The following is a 22889-nucleotide window of genomic DNA, read 5'->3' on the forward strand; positions in this document are numbered from 1 at the left end:
TATTCGAAACTTTTTATACTTTTATCAATTTTTAAGCAGACTATTTTTATTAGATGGGCTGTGAATAGGGATCAATTTGAATTACTTAATCATGAATGTGTGCCTGCCAAGAGTTTAAACATGTAGGTTGTAGAATGGAGTGTTTCTTTATATATGGTCTGATAAATTGAATTATTCTCTTAATTAGCTCTAACTAAACATCAAATATTTGGTATTAAATTGTAGCAATTAGATTTCTTAACAAGAAAAAAAAATAGTCAATGCAGTGTGTGGTTAAAATACCAAAGTTACTGATTGTGGTTACATGTAATATTTAATTTATAATGAGGAGAATGAAATATCATGTAAAATTGTGATTTCCAAGCAATATTTTAGAAAACATTTGACTGAGATAACAGTACTTGACTTAATAAGGTAGAAATCAAATGAAGGGAAGAAGTAACAATTAGGAAGCTGTTCAAACCTTTTTGTCCATTCCCGTTACATAAGTGATGTATTCAGTATCCATGATGGATGCCAAAGGCATGGTCTCATATAGAGACATTTCCAAGACTACTTAACAGATGTCAGAGAGTGGCCCTGTTACTGTTACAACTACAGGGAAAACATTCAGTTATTAATTCATACAAATTCGTTTCTAGGCTGCCTGCAGATCTCATTCCATGCGGAATGTGGCTCGGGCACTATGGACAGGAAAAGAATCCATCGGGGAGGATGATCCAGACATGATGGCTATCATCAAACGGGAAAAGGCCAGACAAGTCAGTGGATTGGAGCTGATCGCATCAGAGGTAAGATGTAGGCCAGGTCAAAATAGGTTAAAAAGATCAAAATATCCAAAGTCTTCCCACTCCCAGATGTGAGAATAAAACTGCTACATGATAGGGACGTAATTTACAAGAATTCCATGACACTAGTGTACCTGTTTTCTTAAAATATTTATTATTTAATTATCGGCTCAATCCATATACAGTAAGTCGGTCAAACCTTTATAGATTTGTTTGATATTATACATTGGTTCATGCCGACATTAAGGAACCAAAAATAATCAGATCATCAATAAGGTTGTGGGCCTTTTATGATTCCATAACAACAACTTTCTTTGGAACAGAACTTTGCCAGTCGAGCTGTAATGGAAGCCCTTGGGTCCTGTCTCACAAACAAATACTCAGAAGGATATCCAGGAGCTCGGTAAGGCACTGCCATGCTTTCATTTTAAATTGGTCGCCATAGAAGTAACGATTATTGCCGTACGGAAGTCGGAAAGTTCACAACCAGTTCTCGGAAGAGTTCGTACAGACGTTACATAGTTACGGTAGTCACATGGCGTTCTCGGCAACAACGTTACAATGTTGGCTAACTTCAGCTTATTTGACTGAATGGGACCCACTTAGAGATATTCAATATGTATTTGATTTTTATCAAAAGTTTCTGAATCATAATAGCTCATCTTGACTTTGATTTAGTCCCATCTCTGCATGATTTACAATTGTTTGTTACAATAAAAAATTGATGCAATCATTTAAAAGTCTGCATATGCTTAAAGATGCTCCACCGCCGACAGAGTATAAATGACATTCATCATTTGAACAATAATTGGTGTTCAATCATATATATATATATGTCTAATTAACACAAAAACTATAATAAAATAATTTATTTTGCCTTTGGTGCATGCGCAATCAGTATTTCATTCAATATTGGGTATAGTGACACGGAATTTTTTCGGGATGCAATTAATTATTTCTTTACATTTTTAACTATAAGAAAAATTAGAAGCTCAAACTTTTCAATGGTGGTAATGGCGTAAAGTATGTAACTTTTGTAACTGAAGGAAAGTACTAAATTGTTTGCTCATGTTTTTGATAGTGAAAAAATACCACTTGTCAGCGGTGGAGCATCTTTAAATAATATATATTTTTTAAATTGAAATAAAAATTAATGCTTGATGTGATATGCAGGTACTATGGTGGTAATCAGTTCATTGATGAGGTGGAGAGACTTTGTCAGCAGAGGGCACTAGAATTGTTCCGGCTGGATCCGGAGCAGTGGGGGGTCAACGTCCAGCCATACTCTGGTAGTCCGGCCAATTTTGAGGTGTTCACTGGTGTACTTAAACCTCATGACCGTATCATGGGATTGGATCTGCCTGATGGAGGACAGTAAGTTTAATTAAATTTCATATCTGTTTGGTTAAGTTCACACTTAATAAGTCCTTACATTTCCTTTTATTCAATCTCTGTACCGATATGTTAAAAAATTTTCTGCTCTAGAAGGTAGACAGTGATTGTCAGTGTCTGAAAAGTTATGTGCAGCTAGACTGTCAGACCAGACAGTGAATTTTTTAGTTACATTCGGGACAGAATAAAGGCCCTTTCCCCTAATGATATTTTGCTTTATTTTCCCAATTTTATATAAATTTTTCCAAATAAAAGAAAACTCTTTAAAATATACATGTTTCAAGAAATATTCAATTTATTGTTTTCTCAATTTAAAAAATACAGGCCTCTGAAATTATTGAGTTAGAAAATCACTGCCAGATATATATACAAAGACAAAATTGACAGAGACACTTTAACAATAGATAAAAACTAAATATCTCTAGTCTACTGAAAGTGTTTAGAGACAAGTCCTTAAGATTTATAAATCTTAAAATTTGTCCATGCGGGTTAGTATTTAGGATCTATTTGGATTTGGATTTATTTACATTACGCTGTAACTCATGGTTTCTAATGTCTTACATTACAGTTTAACTCATGGTTTCTAACTTCTTACATTACACTGTAACTCATGGTTTCTAACTTCTTACATTACACTGTAACTCATGGTTTCTAATTTCTTACATTACAATTTAACTCATGGTTTCTAAATTCTTACATTACACTGTAACTCATGGTTTCTAATTTCTTACATTACAATGTAACTAATGGTTTCTTATTTCGTACATTACACTGTAACTCATGGTTTCTAATTTCTTACATTACAATTTAACTCATGGTTTCTAATGTCTTACATGGTTTCTAATGTCTTACATTACAGTTTAACTCATGGTTTCTAATTTCTTACATTACAGTTTAACTCATGGTTTCTAACTTCTTACATTACACTGTAACTCATGGTTCCTAATGTCTTACATTACAGTTTGACTACATTACATGGTTTCTAATTTCTTACATTACAATGTAACTCATGGTTTCTAATGTCTTACATTACAGTTTAACTCATGGTTTCTAATTTCTTACATTACAGTTTAAATCATGGTTTCTAATTTCTTACATTACAGTTTAACTCATGGTTTCTAAGTTCTTACATTACACTGTAACTCATGGTTTCTAATTTCTTACATTACAGTTTAAATCATGGTTTCTAATTTCTTACATTACAGTTTAACTCATGGTTTCTTATTTCTTACATTACAGTTTAACTCATGGTTTCTAATTTCTTACATTACAGTTTAACTCATGGTTTCTAATTTCTTACATTAAACTGTAACTCATGGTTTCTAATTTCTTACATTACAATTTAACTCATGGTTTCTAATTTCTTACATTACAATTTATATCATGGTTTCTAATTTCTTACATTACACTGTAACTCATGGTTTCTAATTTCTTACATTACAGTTTAACTCATGGTTTCTAATTTCTTACATTACACTGTAACTCATGGTTTCTAATTTCTTACATTACAGTTTAAATCATGGTTTCTAATTTCTTACATTACAGTTTAAATCATGGTTTCTAATGTCTTACATTACAGTTTAACTCATGGTTTCTAATTTCTTACATTACACTGTAACTCATGGTTTCTAATTTCTTACATTACAGTTTAACTCATGGTTTCTAATTTCTTACATTACAGTTTAACTCATGGTTTCCAGACGGATACAAAGAGAATCTCGGCTACATCTATCTACTTTGAGTCTATGCCATATAGAATTAATGTAAGTACCAAATACAGTTTTTGTATTAGGTTAATTTTCCATTAACAATAAAATTGTCTCCATCTTTAGATGGTGGTTGAGTGGTTAAGATGTCCTGACATATTATCACAAGCCATCCACCTCTAGGTCTACAGTTCAAATCCCATATGGGGTAGTTGCCAGGTACTGACCGCTGGACCTCGGTGGTTTTTCACCAGGTACTCTGTTTGCCACAAAATCCTGGTTCATCCTTAAACAACTCTGACTGTTAAACACTATACAATAAAACTAATCCATCTTTATAATAATGTTTGTCAGTGCCATACTTCAATGTTATCTTTTGACTCAAGATCCTTTTGCTTAATGTCTGCAACAAGACACGAAAGAAATTCTTTTAAACTTTGAACATATTACTAATACAGTTGAAGGGAGACAACTAATTCAGATTTCAGATTTTCCATTACTCTTTGTTAACATAATGGAAAATTTGAAATTTAGTTACACATACTCCATGGTATGAATTTATTTCTCAAAAGGCAGCTTATATAAAAAAAGTTCATATATTCAATTTATATCTTTAAAACCATAAAAATTGCATGTATGTATGAATTGCTCCAATCTAAAAAGTCATATAAATACTCTTTAGCTGGACTTACCTGATATTTGTAGTTGAGTTCCAATAAACATTATACATTAGTCATAAAGAAGCTGAATTGCGTTTTAGTATCTGAAAATGAAGGTCACCATCTCTAATGCTTCTATGCAATGTGAAGTAATATTGAACTGATTATCCATTGTTACAAGTCAATCCACAACCTTCATATTAAAGGATTGTACTATATAATTACTAAATACCTAAACTGGAATGAAACACAAAATACAAGCTGACTTGGTCAATTTGATGTACATTGTAAATGTATATATTCTGATCAGTAAATTTTATAGTTCTGAACAATTTTCATTCCAAGAAAATATTCCAAGATTCAAACAACGTCAATGAATTTGAAACAATTCTTACTGTCAGAAGTCCTTTTTCAAGTTGAAGGCTGTAACTGATGTCCTATTTGTTATATCCTGGTTTGAAGTGAGGTATTTCACTTAAAAAAATTTTTGTCAGAATAAAAAAGAGAAATTTCTTGGTCCACAGAACAAAACAATGTACGATGGGCGTAAACATGTACGTGGCTTTCATTGTCTGCATGTTCTGTGTGACTCAGTTTAAAAATTTACTACCAAACATTTGTAATCATACAGCATGGTTTAAACTACCCGACGTGCTGGAGAATGTCATTCCCAATCCTCGCAATAGCTTCAGAAGCAAGCAAAACATATTTACAACTAATGATTTTATAAAGTTCAATTCCATTTTTAGCCCACCTTCATATTCAAATTGCTTTTTGTCCGTAGTCCATCCTTCCGTCCGTTTACTATAAATTCTTGCTACCACTATTTCTCAGAAAGTACTGAAGGTGTCTTTCTAAAATTAGATATGCTGGTTCCTCTGTGCCTTAGTTGTGTAATATTACATTTTGGGACGGATCAGTCAACAAGGTGGCCATAATGCATTTTGATATTTTAAGTTTTAAATGCAGAAAAAAGATCCCGCTTTCTATTTCATACATAGATCACCAAGATTTCTCTGGGATCTCTTGTTGAATGTATATTTTAATTAGCTATGGAACATTATTTTTTTTTGTTAAATGAGGTCCCTTCCCCCCCCCCCCGCCAACCCCCCAACCCCCCGACCTCACTTTTTCATACGCAACATACTTTTCAAAACTTAAATACACACATTAACTTTTGTAAGAAATACAAACCTTAGTTATCTGCTATTCTGCGGTGAAAAGATTCAAAGATGGTCAATGAAGCGAGCATTATTTTTTGAAATTCTTTCATGAATTTTACTTCTAAGTAATTGAAAATTCTTAAAAATCTTAACCACAACAAATTTGTTAATAGACTGGTACTTATCACATACAAAATGGAAGATGAAATGTATTAAATGCACATATAATGTACTGATGTGTTGTTTTTGTTGTGTCGCCTGCAACACAAGGGTGACATAGGTATCACTATGTCGGTGTCAGTGTCAGCAGAGTCTTGGAACAGGTTTCTGTACGATAACATTAGTATTTATTGTCCGATTTCAATCAAATTTGGTATATAGTTTTATATCAATGAGATCTCGGATGGGTTTAATAGTTAAATAACTATTTTTCGTATTGTTTTTAACTGCTGTGCAGGCGACACATCCACTTGCGTGGAATTCTTGTTTTAAGTATCTGCCGGGTTATTCTTTCTTGCCCCAACATCCTAAACCTGTGTTTACAGACAATGACACTGTATTCCACATTCTGAAATGAATGAAAAAATGCTAACATGCATTTTATCTGATGCAAACCATGCTAATATTCATGTACATCAGAACTACATCTCTCATCAAAGATACTGTTTATCAAGTTGAAAATCATTCATGCATAAATTACTTGTAAAGTCACATGACATCAAATTTTATATATTTTTATTTACAATCTGCATAAAGGATGTGTAGCTCTGTGATGGAAAATTTTACAAGATTTTGTGGTATGGATGAGTGATTTTGTTGAAAAGCGTCTTACCGTGACACAGGTAAAGCCCATAACAGCTGGTATATTGTACATAAAAGCAGAGAGAGAGTTAGTGAGATTCGAACACAGTATAGGTTAATACAACAGAAGTACACATATGTTGTCAGATGTTTCATTACTTTAATATCTTACAAGAAACTGGCAATATGATGTGGCTCCCTCTTTTGGAAAAATTGGTTATATTGCAGTCCCTCGTTCTACATTCAGCAGAAAAATTATATATTTTCATCCATGGTATTAAAACAAAATACCAATGTAATGGTCATCACACTACAGGACAATTATGTTAACAAGACGTAGATCTCAACCTGAAATAAGTTACAGTATTCGCTGAAATTAGCGCCCCTCCCCTTTTCTGGAGAAGAGTTGGAAGTTGTATAAACATCCCTATCCCATGGATATAACAATGTTTTGATGCTTTAACAATGTTTTACAACATGTGATGCCTCTTAATATCAACATTGCATCACACATACATAATAATGTGTTTTAAAGGGGTAAAAGGCATATGCATGTTTACTATAACAGATTAATGTACCATGGGTACAGAAAGATTTAAGATAAGGCTGAACGTCCACAGCTTACATTTTTGTTCATTAATAAGTGTCCCCTTTGTTATAATTATTTAAGAACCCTGGGTGTTAATTACGACTAATATCGTTGTCCGGTTAAACCACCCTCATATATGCAGACATGTCAATAGACCCTAGGCAAAGCTCACGATAATGTTTTTGTTAGAAAAATAAATATTGAAACTATGCTCAACCCAACTCCTCCATTTAATACAGTATTCCGTCTTTGCATATTACAGAGTTAGCTCCCTTGCGGGTAGATATCGATGTCTATTCATTATTTTGTGAGTGCAATTCACGTAATTTTCTCAGATACATATGACGTTACGCTCCCAAACACATGACGTCATGATCCATACCTATCCGCAAGGGCAGATAACTCTGTAATATTACGTAAGTTGTATTTATTGTCAGCCTTTCCACTACATATACACATTATAGGATATCAGTTGATATAAGCATATTTACTCAACTAACATTCACCCGTTTATGCTTCACCAAGCTAAGTTATGGTGAAAATAATGAAAATTAGACACTGGCGGAAAATCCAGTTATGCAGTATATCAGTACAATTTATCAACCCAACATAACATGAAACATATCACAATTAAATGGATGTTATTGTGTTCAACAGGTAGGAATATATATCAGCATCTTGATGGTAATCAAAAACAAACGAGTTAATTGTTTCAGGATTTAATTACTTTATAGTACTGTAAATCCAAATGTAGAATCCAGAACAATTACATGTATATTTAGAATGGTGTTTAGAATTAAAAAAAAAAAAAAAAAAAAATAACTGTTATTATCTGTTGGTAATGATAAATTTAATGGCTTTAGTGATTCAGAAATAAAACAGCTTTACCTACTCTGTATTTGATATTTTATAAATGATGAGAAATCATTGTGGAAGTCTAACTTGATATCTGTTGTTATATCTTTGTGTTGTATGTTATACATTGTAGCCTTATCTGTTGTTATATCTTTGTGTTGTATGTTATACATTGTAGCCTTATCTGTTGTTTTATCTTTGTGTTGTATGTTATACATTGTAGCCTTATCTGTTGTTTTATCTTTGTGTTGTATGTTATACATTGTAGCCTTATCTGTTGTTTTATCTTTGTGTGTTGTATGTTATACATTGTAGCCTTATCTGTTGTTATATCTTTGTGTTGTATGTTATACATTGTAGCCTTATCTGTTGTTATATCTTTGTGTTGTATGTTATACATTGTAGCCTTATCTGTTGTTTTATCTTTGTGTTGTATGTTATACATTGTAGCCTTATCTGTTGTTTTATCTTTGTGTTGTATGTTATACATTGTAGCCTTATCTGTTGTTTTATCTTTGTGTTGTATGTTATACATTGTAGCCTTATCTGTTGTTTTATCTTTGTGTTGTATGTTATACATTGTAGCCTTATCTGTTGTTATATCTTTGTGTTGTATGTTATACATTGTAGCCTTATCTGTTGTTATATCTTTGTGTTGTATGTTATACATTGTAGCCTTATCTGTTGTTATATCTTTGTGTTGTATGTTATACATTGTAGCCTTATCTGTTGTTATATCTTTGTGTTGTATGTTATACATTGTAGCCTTATCTGTTGTTATATCTTTGTGTTGTATGTTATACATTGTAGCCTTATCTGTTGTTTTATCTTTGTGTTGTATGTTATACATTGTAGCCTTATCTGTTGTTATATCTTTGTTGTATGTTATACATTGTAGCCTTATCTGTTGTTATATCTTTGTGTTGTATGTTATACATTGTAGCCTTATCTGTTGTTATATCTTTGTGTTGTATGTTTATACATTGTAGCCTTATCTGTTGTTATATCTTTGTGTTGTATGTTATACATTGTAGCCTTATCTGTTGTTTTATCTTTGTGTTGTATGTTATACATTGTAGCCTTATCTGTTGTTATATCTTTGTGTTGTATGTTATACATTGTAGCCTTATCTGTTGTTTTATCTTTGTGTTGTATGTTATACATTGTAGCCTTATCTGTTGTTTTATCTTTGTGTTGTATGTTATACATTGTAGCCTTATCTGTTGTTATATCTTTGTGTTGTATGTTATACATTGTAGCCTTATCTGTTGTTTTATCTTTGTGTTGTATGTTATACATTGTAGCCTTATCTGTTGTTTATATCTTTGTGTTGTATGTTATACATTGTAGCCTTATCTGTTGTTATATCTTTGTGTTGTATGTTATACATTGTAGCCTTATCTGTTGTTATATCTTTGTGTTGTATGTTATACATTGTAGCCTTATCTGTTGTTATATCTTTGTGTTGTATGTTATACATTGTAGCCTTATCTGTTGTTTTATCTTTGTGTTGTATGTTATACATTGTAGCCTTATCTGTTGTTATATCTTTGTGTTGTATGTTATACATTGTAGCCTTATCTGTTGTTATATCTTTGTGTTGTATGTTATACATTGTAGCCTTATCTGTTGTTTTATCTTTGTGTTGTATGTTATACATTGTAGCCTTATCTGTTGTTATATCTTTGTGTTGTATGTTATACATTGTAGCCTTATCTGTTGTTATATCTTTGTGTTGTATGTTATACATTGTAGCCTTATCTGTTGTTTTATCTTTGTGTTGTATGTTATACATTGTAGCCTTATCTGTTGTTATATCTTTGTGTTGTATGTTATACATTGTAGCCTTATCTGTTGTTTTATCTTTGTGTTGTATGTTATACATTGTAGCCTTATCTGTTGTTTTATCTTTGTGTTGTATGTTATACATTGTAGCCTTATCTGTTGTTATATCTTTGTGTTGTATGTTATACATTGTAGCCTTATCTGTTGTTATATCTTTGTGTTGTATGTTATACATTGTAGCCTTATCTGTTGTTTTATCTTTGTGTTGTATGTTATACATTGTAGCCTTATCTGTTGTTATATCTTTGTGTTGTACGTTATACATTGTAGCCTCAAACCGGTTACATTGACTATGAGAAAATGAGGGAGACAGCAAAGCTTTTCCGCCCTAAACTGATCGTAGCTGGAACAACGGCCTACTCAAGACTGCTCAACTACCAGGCATACAGAGAGGTAAGAACTAGTTAGATCTGTTAGTGTAACATGCAGCACATTTGAACTGTGGGCTTATTATTCCTGACCATGTTCTGTTACAGATTTGGACTTATTCCTACCATGTTACAGATTTGGACTTATTCCTGACCATGTTCTGTTACAGATTTGGACTTATTCCTGACCATGTTCTGTTACAGATTTGGACTTATTCCTGACCATGTTCTGTTACAGATTTGGACTTATTCCTGACCATGTTCTGTTACAGATTTGGACTTATTCCTGACCATGTTACAGATTTGGACTTATTCCTGACCATGTTCTGTTACAGATTTGGACTTATTCCTGACCATGTTACAGATTTGGACTTATTCCTGACCATGTTCTGTTACAGATTTGGACTTATTCCTGACCATGTTCTGTTACAGATTTGGACTTATTCCTGACCACATTCTGTTATAGATTTGGACTTATTCCTGACCATGTTCTGTTACAGATTTGGACTTATTCCTGACCATGTTCTGTTACAGATTTGGACTTATTCCTGACCATGTTCTGTTACAGATTTGGACTTATTCCTGACCATGTTCTGTTACAGATTTGGACTTATTCCTGATTATTCTGTTACAGATTTGGACTTATTCCTGACCACATTCTGTTATAGATTTGGACTTATTCCTGACCATGTTCTGTTACAGATTTGGACTTATTCCTGACCATGTTCTGTTACAGATTTGGACTTATTCCTGACCATGTTCTGTTACAGATTTGGACTTATTCCTGACCATGTTCTGTTACAGATTTGGACTTATTCCTGACTATATTCTGTTACAGATTTGGACTTATTCCTGACCATATTCTGTTACAGATTTGGACTTATTCCTGACCATGTTCTGTTACAGATTTGGACTTATTCCTGACCATGTTCTGTTACAGATTTGGACTTATTCCTGACCATGTTCTGTTACAGATTTGGACTTTATTCCTGACCACATTCTGTTACAGATTTGGACTTATTCCTGACCATGTTCTGTTACAGATTTGGACTTATTCCTGACCATGTTCTGTTACAGATTTGGACTTATTCCTGACCATGTTCTGTTACAGATTTGGACTTATTCCTGACCATGTTCTGTTACAGATTTGGACTTATTCCTGACCAGTTCTGTTACAGATTTGGACTTATTCCTGACCATGTTCTGTTACAGATTTGGACTTATTCCTGACAGATTTGGACTTATTACCTGTTACAGATTTGGACTTATTCCTGACCATGTTCTGTTACAGATTTGGACTTATTCCTGACCATTTCTGTTACAGATTTGGACTTATTCCTGACCATGTTCTGTTACAGATTTGGACTTATTCCTGACCATGTTCTGTTACAGATTTGGACTTATTCCTGACCATGTTCTGTTACAGATTTGGACTTATTCCTGACCATGTTCTGTTACAGATTTGGACTTATTCCTAACCATGTTCTGTTACAGATTTGGACTTATTCCTGACACATTCTGTTATAGATTTGGACTTATTCCTGACCACAGATTTGGACTTTTCCTCTGTTACAGATTTGGACTTATTCCTGACCACATTCTGTTACAGATTTGGACTTATTCCTGACCATTTCTGTTACCTGACCATGTTCTGTTACAGATTTGGACTTATTCCTGGACTTATTCCTACATGTTCTGTTACAGATTTGGACTTATTCCTGACCTAGATTTGACATTCCTCTTTGTTACAGATTTGGACTTATTCCTGACCATGTTCTGTTACAGATTTGGACTTATTCCTGACCACATTCTGTTACAGATTTGGACTTATTCCTGACCATGTTCTGTTACAGATTTGGACTTATTCCTGACCATGTTCTGTTACAGATTTGGACTTATTCCTGACCATGTTCTGTTACAGATTTGGACTTATTCCTGACCATGTTCTGTTACAGATTTGGACTTATTCCTGACCATGTTACAGTTTGACTTATTTGACCAGTTCTGTTACAGATTTGGACTTATTCCTGACCATGTTCTGTTACAGATTTGGACTTATTCCTGACCATGTTCTGTTACAGATTTGGACTTATTCCTGACCATGTTACAGATTTGGACTTATTCCTGACCACATTCTGTTACAGATTTGGACTTATTCCTGACCACATTCTGTTACAGATTTGGACTTATTCCTGACCACATTCTGTTACAGATTTGGACTTATTCCTGACCATGTTCTGTTACAGATTTGGACTTATTCCTGACCACATTCTGTTACAGATTTGGACTTATTCCTGACCATGTTCTGTTACAGATTTGGACTTATTCCTGACCATGTTACAGATTTGGACTTATTCCTGACCATGTTCTGTTACAGATTTGGACTTATTCCTGACCATGTTCTGTTACAGATTTGGACTTATTCCTGACCATGTTCTGTTACAGATTTGGACTTATTCCTGACCACATTCTGTTACAGATTTGGACTTATTCCTGACCATGTTCTGTTACAGATTTGGACTTATTCCTGACCACATTCTGTTACAGATTTGGACTTATTCCTGACCATGTTCTGTTACAGATTTGGACTTATTCCTGACCATGTTCTGTTACAGATTTGGACTTATTCCTGACCATGTTACAGATTTGGACTTATTCCTGACCATGTTCTGTTACAGATTTGGACTTATTCCTGACCATGTTCTGTTACAGATTTGGACTTATTCCTGACCATGTTCTGTTACAGATTTGGACTTATTCCTGACCATGTTCTGTTACAGATTTGGACTTATTCCTGACCATATTCTGTTACAGATTTGGACTTATTCCTGACCACATTCTGTTACAGATTTGGACTTATTCCTGACCATATTCTGTTACAGATTTGGACTTATTCCTGACCATGTTCTGTTACAGATTTGGACTTATTCCTGACCATGTTCTGTTACAGATTTGGACTTATTCCTGACCATGTTCTGTTACAGATTTGGACTTATTCCTGACCATGTTCTGTTACAGATTTGGACTTATTCCTGACCATGTTCTGTTACAGATTTGGACTTATTCCTGACCATGTTCTGTTACAGATTTGGACTTATTCCTGACCATGTTCTGTTACAGATTTGGACTTATTCCTGACCATGTTCTGTTACAGATTTGGACTTATTCCTGACCATGTTCTGTTACAGATTTGGACTTATTCCTGACCATGTTACAGATTTGGACTTATTCCTGACCATGTTCTGTTACAGATTTGGACTTATTCCTGACTATGTTCTGTTACAGATTTGGACTTATTCCTGACCATGTTCTGTTACAGATTTGGACTTATTCCTGACCATGTTCTGTTACAGATTTGGACTTATTCCTGACCATGTTCTGTTACAGATTTGGACTTATTCCTGACCATGTTCTGTTACAGATTTGGACTTATTCCTGACCACATTCTGTTACAGATTTGGACTTATTCCTGACCATGTTCTGTTACAGATTTGGACTTATTCCTGACCATATTCTGTTACAGATTTGGACTTATTCCTGACCATGTTCTGTTACAGATTTGGACTTATTCCTGACCACATTCTGTTACAGATTTGGACTTATTCCTGACCATGTTCTGTTACAGATTTGGACTTATTCCTGACCACATTCTGTTACAGATTTGGACTTATTCCTGACCATGTTCTGTTACAGATTTGGACTTATTCCTGACCATGTTCTGTTACAGATTTGGACTTATTCCTGACCATGTTCTGTTACAGATTTGGACTTATTCCTGACCATGTTCTGTTACAGATTTGGACTTATTCCTGACACATGTTCTGTTACAGATTTGGACTTATTCCTGACCATGTTCTGTTACAGATTTGGACTTATTCCTGACCATGTTCTGTTACAGATTTGGACTTATTCCTGACCATGTTCTGTTACAGATTTGGACTTATTCCTGACCATGTTCTGTTACAGATTTGGACTTATTCCTGACCATGTTCTGTTACAGATTTGGACTTATTCCTGACCATTCTGTTACAGATTTGGACTTATTCCTGACCATGTTCTGTTACAGATTTGGACTTATTCCTGACCATGTTCTGTTACAGATTTGGACTTATTCCTGACCATGTCTGTTACAGATTTGGACTTATTCCTGACCACATTCTGTTACAGATTTGGACTTATTCCTGACCACATTCTGTTACAGATTTGGACTTATTCCTGACCATGTTACAGATTTGGACTTATTCCTGACCATGTTCTGTTACAGATTTGGACTTATTCCTGACCATGTTCTGTTACAGATTTGGACTTATTCCTGACCATGTTACAGATTTGGACTTATTCCTGACCATGTTCTGTTACAGATTTGGACTTATTCCTGACCATGTTCTGTTACAGATTTGGACTTATTCCTGACCATGTTCTGTTACAGATTTGGACTTATTCCTGACCATGTTCTGTTACAGATTTGGACTTATTCCTGACCACATTCTGTTATAGATTTGGACTTATTCCTGACCATGTTCTGTTACAGATTTGGACTTATTCCTGACCATGTTCTGTTACAGATTTGGACTTATTCCTGACCATGTTCTGTTACAGATTTGGACTTATTCCTGACCATGTTCTGTTACAGATTTGGACTTATTCCTGACCATGTTCTGTTAACAGATTTGGACTTTTTTCCTAACCATAGATTTCTGTTACATGTTACAGATTTGGACTTATTCCTGACCATGTTCATGATTTGGACTTGTTTTGCACCATGTTCCTGTTACAGATTTCCTGACTTATCCTTCATGTTACAGATTTGGACTTATTCCTGATCCATGTTCTGTTACTAGGATTTGGACTTATTCCTGACCATGTTCAGATTTGTTACAGGTTTTGGGTACTTATTCCTGTACCACTGTTCTGTTACAGATTTTGTGACTTATTCAGTGACCATGTTCTGTTACTGATTTTTGGACGTATTCCTGGACCATGTTCTTTACAGATTTGGACTTATTCCTGACCAGGTTACTGGTACAGATTTGGTAACTTATTCCTGACAACCATGACTTATGTTGACCATGTTCTTTCTTTTTCCTGACCATGTTATGTTTACAGTGGATTTGGACTTATTCCTGACCATGTTTCTGTTACAGATCCCTTGGACTTATGCTTATAGTTACAGATTTCAACTTATTCCCTGATACACATCTTCGACCCATAAAACACTGTGAGGTCACAGATTTTGGACTTATACGAACCCATAAAACACTGTTACAGATTTGGTACTTATTCCTGTACCATGTTCGTTAAAGACTTTGACTACATGCGAGTTGGAGGTGACCATGTTCTGTTACAGATTTGGACTTATTCCTGACTGCTTGTTTCTGTTACAGATAGGGAACTTTTTCCTAACGGGACCATAAAACACTGCGGCTCAGGTACAGATTAGGTACATCTACGATCTTGATAAAAACACTGGCTGAGTATTCACTAGGTCTACACCTGACGGACTTATAAAACACTGCGAAGGTTTGGATTAGGTGATATAGTTTACAGATTTTACAAACTGCGAGTGGTCCAGATAGGTATATCTACGACCACTAAACACTGCTGATAGGTCTAGATGGCTAGGTACATCTACGACCCATAAAAACACTGTGCGGAGGTCCCACAAGCTAGGTACATCTAAGACCCATAAAACACTGCGGAGGTCACAGCTAGGAGCGTACATCTACGACCCTATAAAACATGCGAGGTCACAGATATGGTACATCTACGACCCATAAAACACTGCGAGGTCCCAGGTAGGTACATTCTACCACCATAAAACTGTGACTTATTCCTGACCATGGTCTGGTAGATATGGTATTCAGACCTAGGTTACAGCTATCTACATCTACGGGACCTGTAAAACCACTGCCGAGTGGTCATAGCTAGGTACATCTACGACCCATTAAAACACTGTGAGGTTACATGCTAGGTACCATGCTTACGACCCATAAAACACTTGCTGAGGTCACAGCCGCGGTACACATTTCTGGACGAACCTGACCATAGTTAACAGACTTGCGATGTATCAGATAGGTACATCTACGACATGTTAAAACACTGCGAGGTCACAGGTCTACGGTACATCTACGACCATAAAACACATGCGAGGGGTCACAGGATAGGTACCATCTATTTCCATAAAACACTGCGAGGTCCCAGAATTGGAGGTACATCTACGACCATTAAAAAACAACTTTTCGAGGTTTACAGCTCCCTGACAATTTAGAACAGATTTGGACTTATTTTCCTGACGGTGGGTCACAGATAGGTACTTATTCCTGACAAACGCCATATAAGATCAGTATTATTGGTCCTGAGAATATATTCTGTCTACGACCCCATGTGGACTTATTTCCTAACCATTTCGTGTTACAGATTAGGTACATTATTTACTGACCAAGTAACAGATATTGACGTGATTCCTAACCTATGCTAGGTACAATCTACAAACTTATTCTAAACCACTGCGGGTCATAGAGTAGGTACACTACGGACCCATAAAACACTGTTGAGTTTACAGATTAGGTACACTACAATACATAAAGCACTGAGGTTACAGATTTGGTAACATCTTACAGACCCATAAAACACTGACGTGGTCCACAGATTAGGTTACATCTACTGACCCATAAAAAACACTGTGAGGTTCACAGACTCCTGGAACATCTGCAGGGACCCATAAAACATGCTTGAGGTCACAGCCTTGGTTCATCTACGAGCTTATTTCCTGACTACCTGCAGTGCGAGTAGGTCACTGCTAGGGCTGGACATACGACCCTAAACCATGTTCTGTGACAGATTTGTCACGTCTCCTGTTCATGGCTACTCAACCGCCACCTGTAAAACACTGACGGAATGGTCACTCGATAGGAACATCTACGGACGCCCATAAAACACTGAGATGGTCACAGTTAGGTAGATCTATCGACATCCAATTAGAAAACAACCAGTGTGATGGTCTACAGATAGGTACATCTACAGCCCTAAAAACACTGCAGATGGTCCACAGATAGGTTACATCTAAAACCCATAAAACACTGCGACGGTCACAGATAGGTACATCTACGACCATAAATTTGGACTTAGGTCTGACCATTTAGGTTAGATTTCGACCTATGGTTAACCACTTCGAGGTCACGATAGTACAATACTAACGACCCAAAATTTCACGGCGAGACCATTGGTTAGTAAGATCTCACGACCCAATAAACAATTGCGAGGTCACTAGATTTAGAGACATTATACAACCCATTAAATCAACTGCGAGGTCAACAGATAGGAACATTCGACCCATAATACTCTGCGAGGGGTCCTAGGTCTGGTACATCTACGACCCTAAACCATCTGCGAGGTCACAGTAGTACCCTAGACCATAAAAATACTGCGACAGGTCACAGCTAGGTACGTCTACAACACCTAAAAGCACTGCGACGGAGTCACAGCTCTGGTACAAATCTGGACGATTCCCATAAAACAACTGCAGAGGGTAACAGCTAAGGTACCCTACTGATCCTGCTAGGTCTGCCGAGGTCACAGCTAGGTACACTACGACATTAAAACATGCTGGAGGGTCACCGATGTACATCTACCGGACATGTAAACTACACTGCGAGGGTCACAGATTGAGGTACTTATCTCCTGACCATTAACACATGCGGAGGTCACAGATAGGTTTACATCTGAGACCCTTAAAAACACTGTGAGGTACAGGTAGGTACATCTAACGACCCATAATCACTGTGAGGTTGTCACCAGCTTGGTACATCTACAGCCCAAAATAAACACTGTGAAAGGTCCCAGGGTAGGTACAACTTCGACCCATATATAAAACACTTGTGACGGTCACGAGGTCTGGGTACATCTACGACCAATATAAACACGGTGAGGGTCACAAGGTCGGTACATCTTCGACCATAAAGCACTGCGAGGTCACAGATTTTGGACTTATTCCTGTACCACTGCGATAGGTGCGGTTCACATGTTTGGTACAATTAGACCATAAAACAATGCGAGGTCACCAGTCTATTTGAGACATTTACGCACCTAAACACGCATGAAGGTGGGTCACAGCTAGGTTACGATCTACGACCTGTTAAAAACACTTGTGAGGTTCACACATGCTAGGATTACTTATCTTCGACCATATAAAACACTGCAGAGGTCACTGCTAGGTACATTCTACGAGCCATTAAAACACTGCAGGTCACAGATAGTTTCTACAACCCCATAAAACACTGCGAGGAACAGGTAGGTACATCTACGACCATTAAAAACACTGTGAGGTCACAGCTATAGTACATTACGACCCATAAAACAGCTGTGAGGGTCACAGATAGGTATAATCTGACGACCCTAAAACACTGCGAATGGTCACAGTAGGTACATCTACAGCTGTATAAAAACCACTGTGATGGTCCCAGCTATGGTACATCTAAGACCATAAAAACCACTGCGAGGTACAGATAGGTACTTCTCACGACCCATTAAAGGACACTGCGATGGTCACAGCTAGGTTAAATTCAATGCTCCGTCCCATAACACTGTGGAGGGTCACAGCTAGGTACAGCTACGACCCAAAAAAACACTGCGATGGTCCTAGATCGGTATATACTACTACGACCCATAATAGACAACTGTGATGGTCACAGCATAGGTACATCTACGGACCCATACAACAACTGTGAAGGGTCACAGATAGGTAATGTTACCGGGCCCCGTAAAACACTGCGAGGTCCTAGGTCGGTACATCTACGACCCATTAAACATCTGCGAGATGTCACAGCCTCGGTACACCTTACGACCCCATAAAACACTGTCGAGGTCACAGATAGGTACATATACGGACCCATTAAAACACTCGCGTGGTCCACAGCTACGGTACATCTATCGACCCATAAAAACACTGTACGAGGTTCACGCTAGGTACACCTACATAACAAATAAAACTATGTGACGGTCACAGCTAGGGTACATTCTTACGGACCTCAAAAAACAATGCGAGGTCACAGATAGGTACATCTAAAAACCCATAAACACGCGCTCGGAGGTCACAAGATAGGTACATCTACGACCCATAAAACATGCGAGGCTCGCGTTCTGATAGGTACATCTAGAGGATCCCATTTAAACTCACTGCGAATCCTCGAGGGTCACAGCTGGTACATCTACGACCCTTAAAACACTGACGACGGTCACAGCTAGGTCCACCTACGACATAAAACACTGCCGATGGTCAACATGATTAGGTACCAATCTACAACCCATTATAAACACTGCGAGGTCACGGATAGGTACATCTACGACTGTAAAACACTGCGAGGGTCACAGATGGGTACATCTACGACCCATACTAAAACCACTGCGAGGTCACAGTAGGTTAATCTACGACCCATAAAACACATGTCGATGGTTATCACTCACAGATAGTTTCACTTTCTATAACAACTCATTAAAACACTGCGGAGGTCACAGAATAGAGTTAAACTATAGAGACTAATTCGACCTGTATAAGCTCATGCCGAGGTATCATGCAGTCTAGGTACAAATCTACGACCCAGTAAAAACACTGCTGGGATAGGTCAAACTGATAGTTGTACTTCTTATCGTCACCCTAAATAAAAAACATGGTGCGAATGACGTCACATAGATACCGTTAACAACTACACTCACTCCATAAGACGAACACTGTATGACAGATGGCCTCACCAGATAGCGTACATCTAACGGTCCCTAAAAACACTCGCCAGGTTCACTCAGGCAAGGTACATCTACCGACCATTATGAAAACTCTGCGAGGTCACGGATGGGTACATCGACAAGTAACAAAATACATGCGAGGCCACAGATAAAACACATGTAGGACCTTTTACCACAGTTGCGCGGGTCACGAGGAGTAGGAACAATCTACAAACCATAATAAAACACTGCCGAGGGTCACAGCTTGGTCCATCTAACGGATACCCAGAACACCCGTCGAGGTCCACAGCAAGCTACATACTACCGAACCATAAAACACTTGCGAGGTTTACTATCACATGATATGGGTTAATATACACAAAAAACAACCGATAATAACACTCGCGACGGTCACTAGGTCAGGTACCACTCTACGACTCACTATACAAAACACCTACTCAGTATAAAGCGGAGTCACCGATAGGTACATTCTGACGACCCTAATCATCAAACACTCGCGAGGTCACAGCTAGGTACATCTACAACCCATCAAAACACTGCGAGGAATCCTATGGATGGGGTTACATCTACATAACACGAACCCATAAAAACACTGCCGTCGGTCACAGTAGGTACAACTAAGGACTAGTTTGTCTGCGCCGGGAGTCACAGATAGGTACATCTAAAAGAGCCCATAAAACACTGCGAGGGGTGGGGGTCACAGCTAGGTCCGGTACATCTACGGACCCATAATAACACTGCGGAGGTTCACAGCTAGGTACATCTACGACCCATAAAACAACATGCAGATTAGCAGGTACCCAGGTAGGTACATCTACGACCCATAAAACACTGCGAGCTACGGTACAGTACACAGCTATGGTACACATGTCTACGACTGCGGAGGTCCCATCTACGAACCATAAAAAACAAAAAACCAGCTGTGAGGTCACAGCTAGGTACCATCTTACGACCCATAAAACATGTCGCGAGGTCACAGATAGGTACATACTACGACCCAATAAAACACGAGTGTCCTAGGTACATCTACGTAAAAACACTGCGAAATGGTCCACAGATTAGGTACATCTACGACCCATAAAACACTGCGAGGTCACAGATAGGTACATCTACGGACCCATAAAACACTGCGAGGTCACAGATAGGTACATCTACGACCCATAAAACACTGCGAGGTCACAGATAGGTACTATAAAATACGCGCGACAGGTTCTCACCAGGCGCTATTACGACCCATAAAACACTGCGAGGTCACAGCTAGGGTACATCTACGACCCATAAAACACTGCGAGGTCACAGGTAGGTACATCTACGACCCATAGAAAACACTGCGAGGTCCTAGGTCGGTACATCTACGACCCATAAAACACTGCGAGGTCACAGCTAGGTACATCTACGACCCATAAAACACTGCGAGGTCACAGATAGGTACATCTACGACCCATAAAACACTGCGAGGTCACAGCTAGGTACATCTACGACCCATAAAACACTGCGAGGTCACAGCTAGGTACATCTACGACCCATAAAACACTGCGAGGTCACAGCTAGGTACATCTACGACCCATAAAACACTGCGAGGTCACAGATAGGTACATCTACGACCCATAAAACACTGCGAGGTCACAGCTAGGTACATCTACGACCCATAAAACACTGCGAGGTCCCAGGTAGGTACATCTACGACCCATAAAACACATCATGGCCACTGTTGTAAACCATGATTTCCCCAACCGATCACGAACTACAGTTTTGTTATCCCCCCGCCCATATGAAGTTGGCGGGGGATATACATAATGGGTTCTGTCCGTCCGTCTGTCCGTCCGTCTGTCCGTCGTACGAATTGTTTCCGGAGCATAACTCTAAAACCAGTAGAGATATTTCCACAAAACTTCATACACACATTGGTCTTATGGTCTAGTAGTGCCTTTTGCTATTTTTAGGTTTTCATTTTTTGCATTTTTTCCGTAACCATGGAAACATTGCTGAAAATATTATATTTTGTGTACCAGTGTTCACGTTTCCGGAGCATAACTCTAAAACCAGCAGAGAGATATTTCCACGAAACTTCATAGACACATTGATCTTATGGTCTAGTAGTGCTTTGCTATTTTAAGGTTTTCACTTTTTGTACTTTTTTCTGTAACCATGGAAACATTGCTGAAAAATGGCAGATTTTTGTGTAAGAAATCGTTTCCGGAGACACAATCTAAAACCAGCAGAGATATTTCCATGAAAACTTTCATAAGATCACATTGTTCTTATGGTCTTAGTAGTAGTGCGTTTTTGATATTTTAGGTTTTCATTTTTGCATCTTTTTCCATAACCATGGAAACATTGCTGAATTATATCATATTTTTGTACCAGGTTTGTTTCAAAATTTTGTTGTCTATAGGTGTCAGTAAATATTTCCTATTGTCTATAGGTGTCAGTAAATATTTCCTATTGTCTATAGGTGTCAGTAAATATTTCCTATTGTCTATAGGTGTCAGTAAATATTTCCTATTGTCTATAGGTGTCAGTAAATATTTCCTATTGTCTATAGGTGTCAGTAAATATTTCCTATTGTCTATAGGTGTCAGTAAATATTTCCTGTTGTCTATAGGTGTCAGTAAATATTTCCTATTGTCTATAGGTGTCAGTAAATATTTCCTATTGTCTATAGGTGTCAGTAAATATTTCCTATTGTCTATAGGTGTCAGTAAATATTTCCTATTGGTAGGTCAGTAAATAATTTCCTATTGTCTATAGGTGTCAGTAAATATTTCCTATTGTCTATAGGTGTCAGTAAATATTTCCTGTTGTCTATAGGTGTCAGTAAATATTTCCTATTGTCTATAGGTGTCAGTAAATATTTCCTATTGTCTATAGGTGTCAGTAAATATTTCCTATTGTCTATAGGTGTCAGTAAATATTTCCTATTGTCTATAGGTGTCAGTAAATATTTCCTATTGTCTATAGGTGTCAGTAAATATTTCCTATTGT

At 37.0% G+C, this 22889-nt stretch overlaps 2 protein-coding genes across 3 annotated transcripts in view; one reads left to right on the forward strand and one right to left on the reverse strand.

The window, feature by feature from the left end:
• The window catches only part of LOC138307401 (transmembrane protein 164-like), a 113045-nt gene that overhangs the window by 27987 nt on the left and 62169 nt on the right, over nucleotides 1–22889 (reverse strand). The gene's annotated exons all lie outside the window — the stretch shown is intronic.
• Nucleotides 1–22889, forward strand: part of LOC138308039 (serine hydroxymethyltransferase, mitochondrial-like) — a 35634-nt gene that overhangs the window by 3224 nt on the left and 9521 nt on the right. Inside the window, exons 2-6 of the mRNA XM_069248988.1 lie at nucleotides 642–791; nucleotides 1112–1191; nucleotides 1962–2162; nucleotides 3862–3943; nucleotides 10069–10201. Coding sequence (XP_069105089.1) covers nucleotides 642–791; nucleotides 1112–1191; nucleotides 1962–2162; nucleotides 3862–3943; nucleotides 10069–10201 — 646 coding nt within the window. The remainder of the gene's footprint in view (nucleotides 1–641; nucleotides 792–1111; nucleotides 1192–1961; nucleotides 2163–3861; nucleotides 3944–10068; nucleotides 10202–22889) is intronic.

This window comes from Argopecten irradians, chromosome 14, assembly GCF_041381155.1.
Source record: "Argopecten irradians isolate NY chromosome 14, Ai_NY, whole genome shotgun sequence".
Taxonomy (NCBI): domain Eukaryota; kingdom Metazoa; phylum Mollusca; class Bivalvia; order Pectinida; family Pectinidae; genus Argopecten; species Argopecten irradians.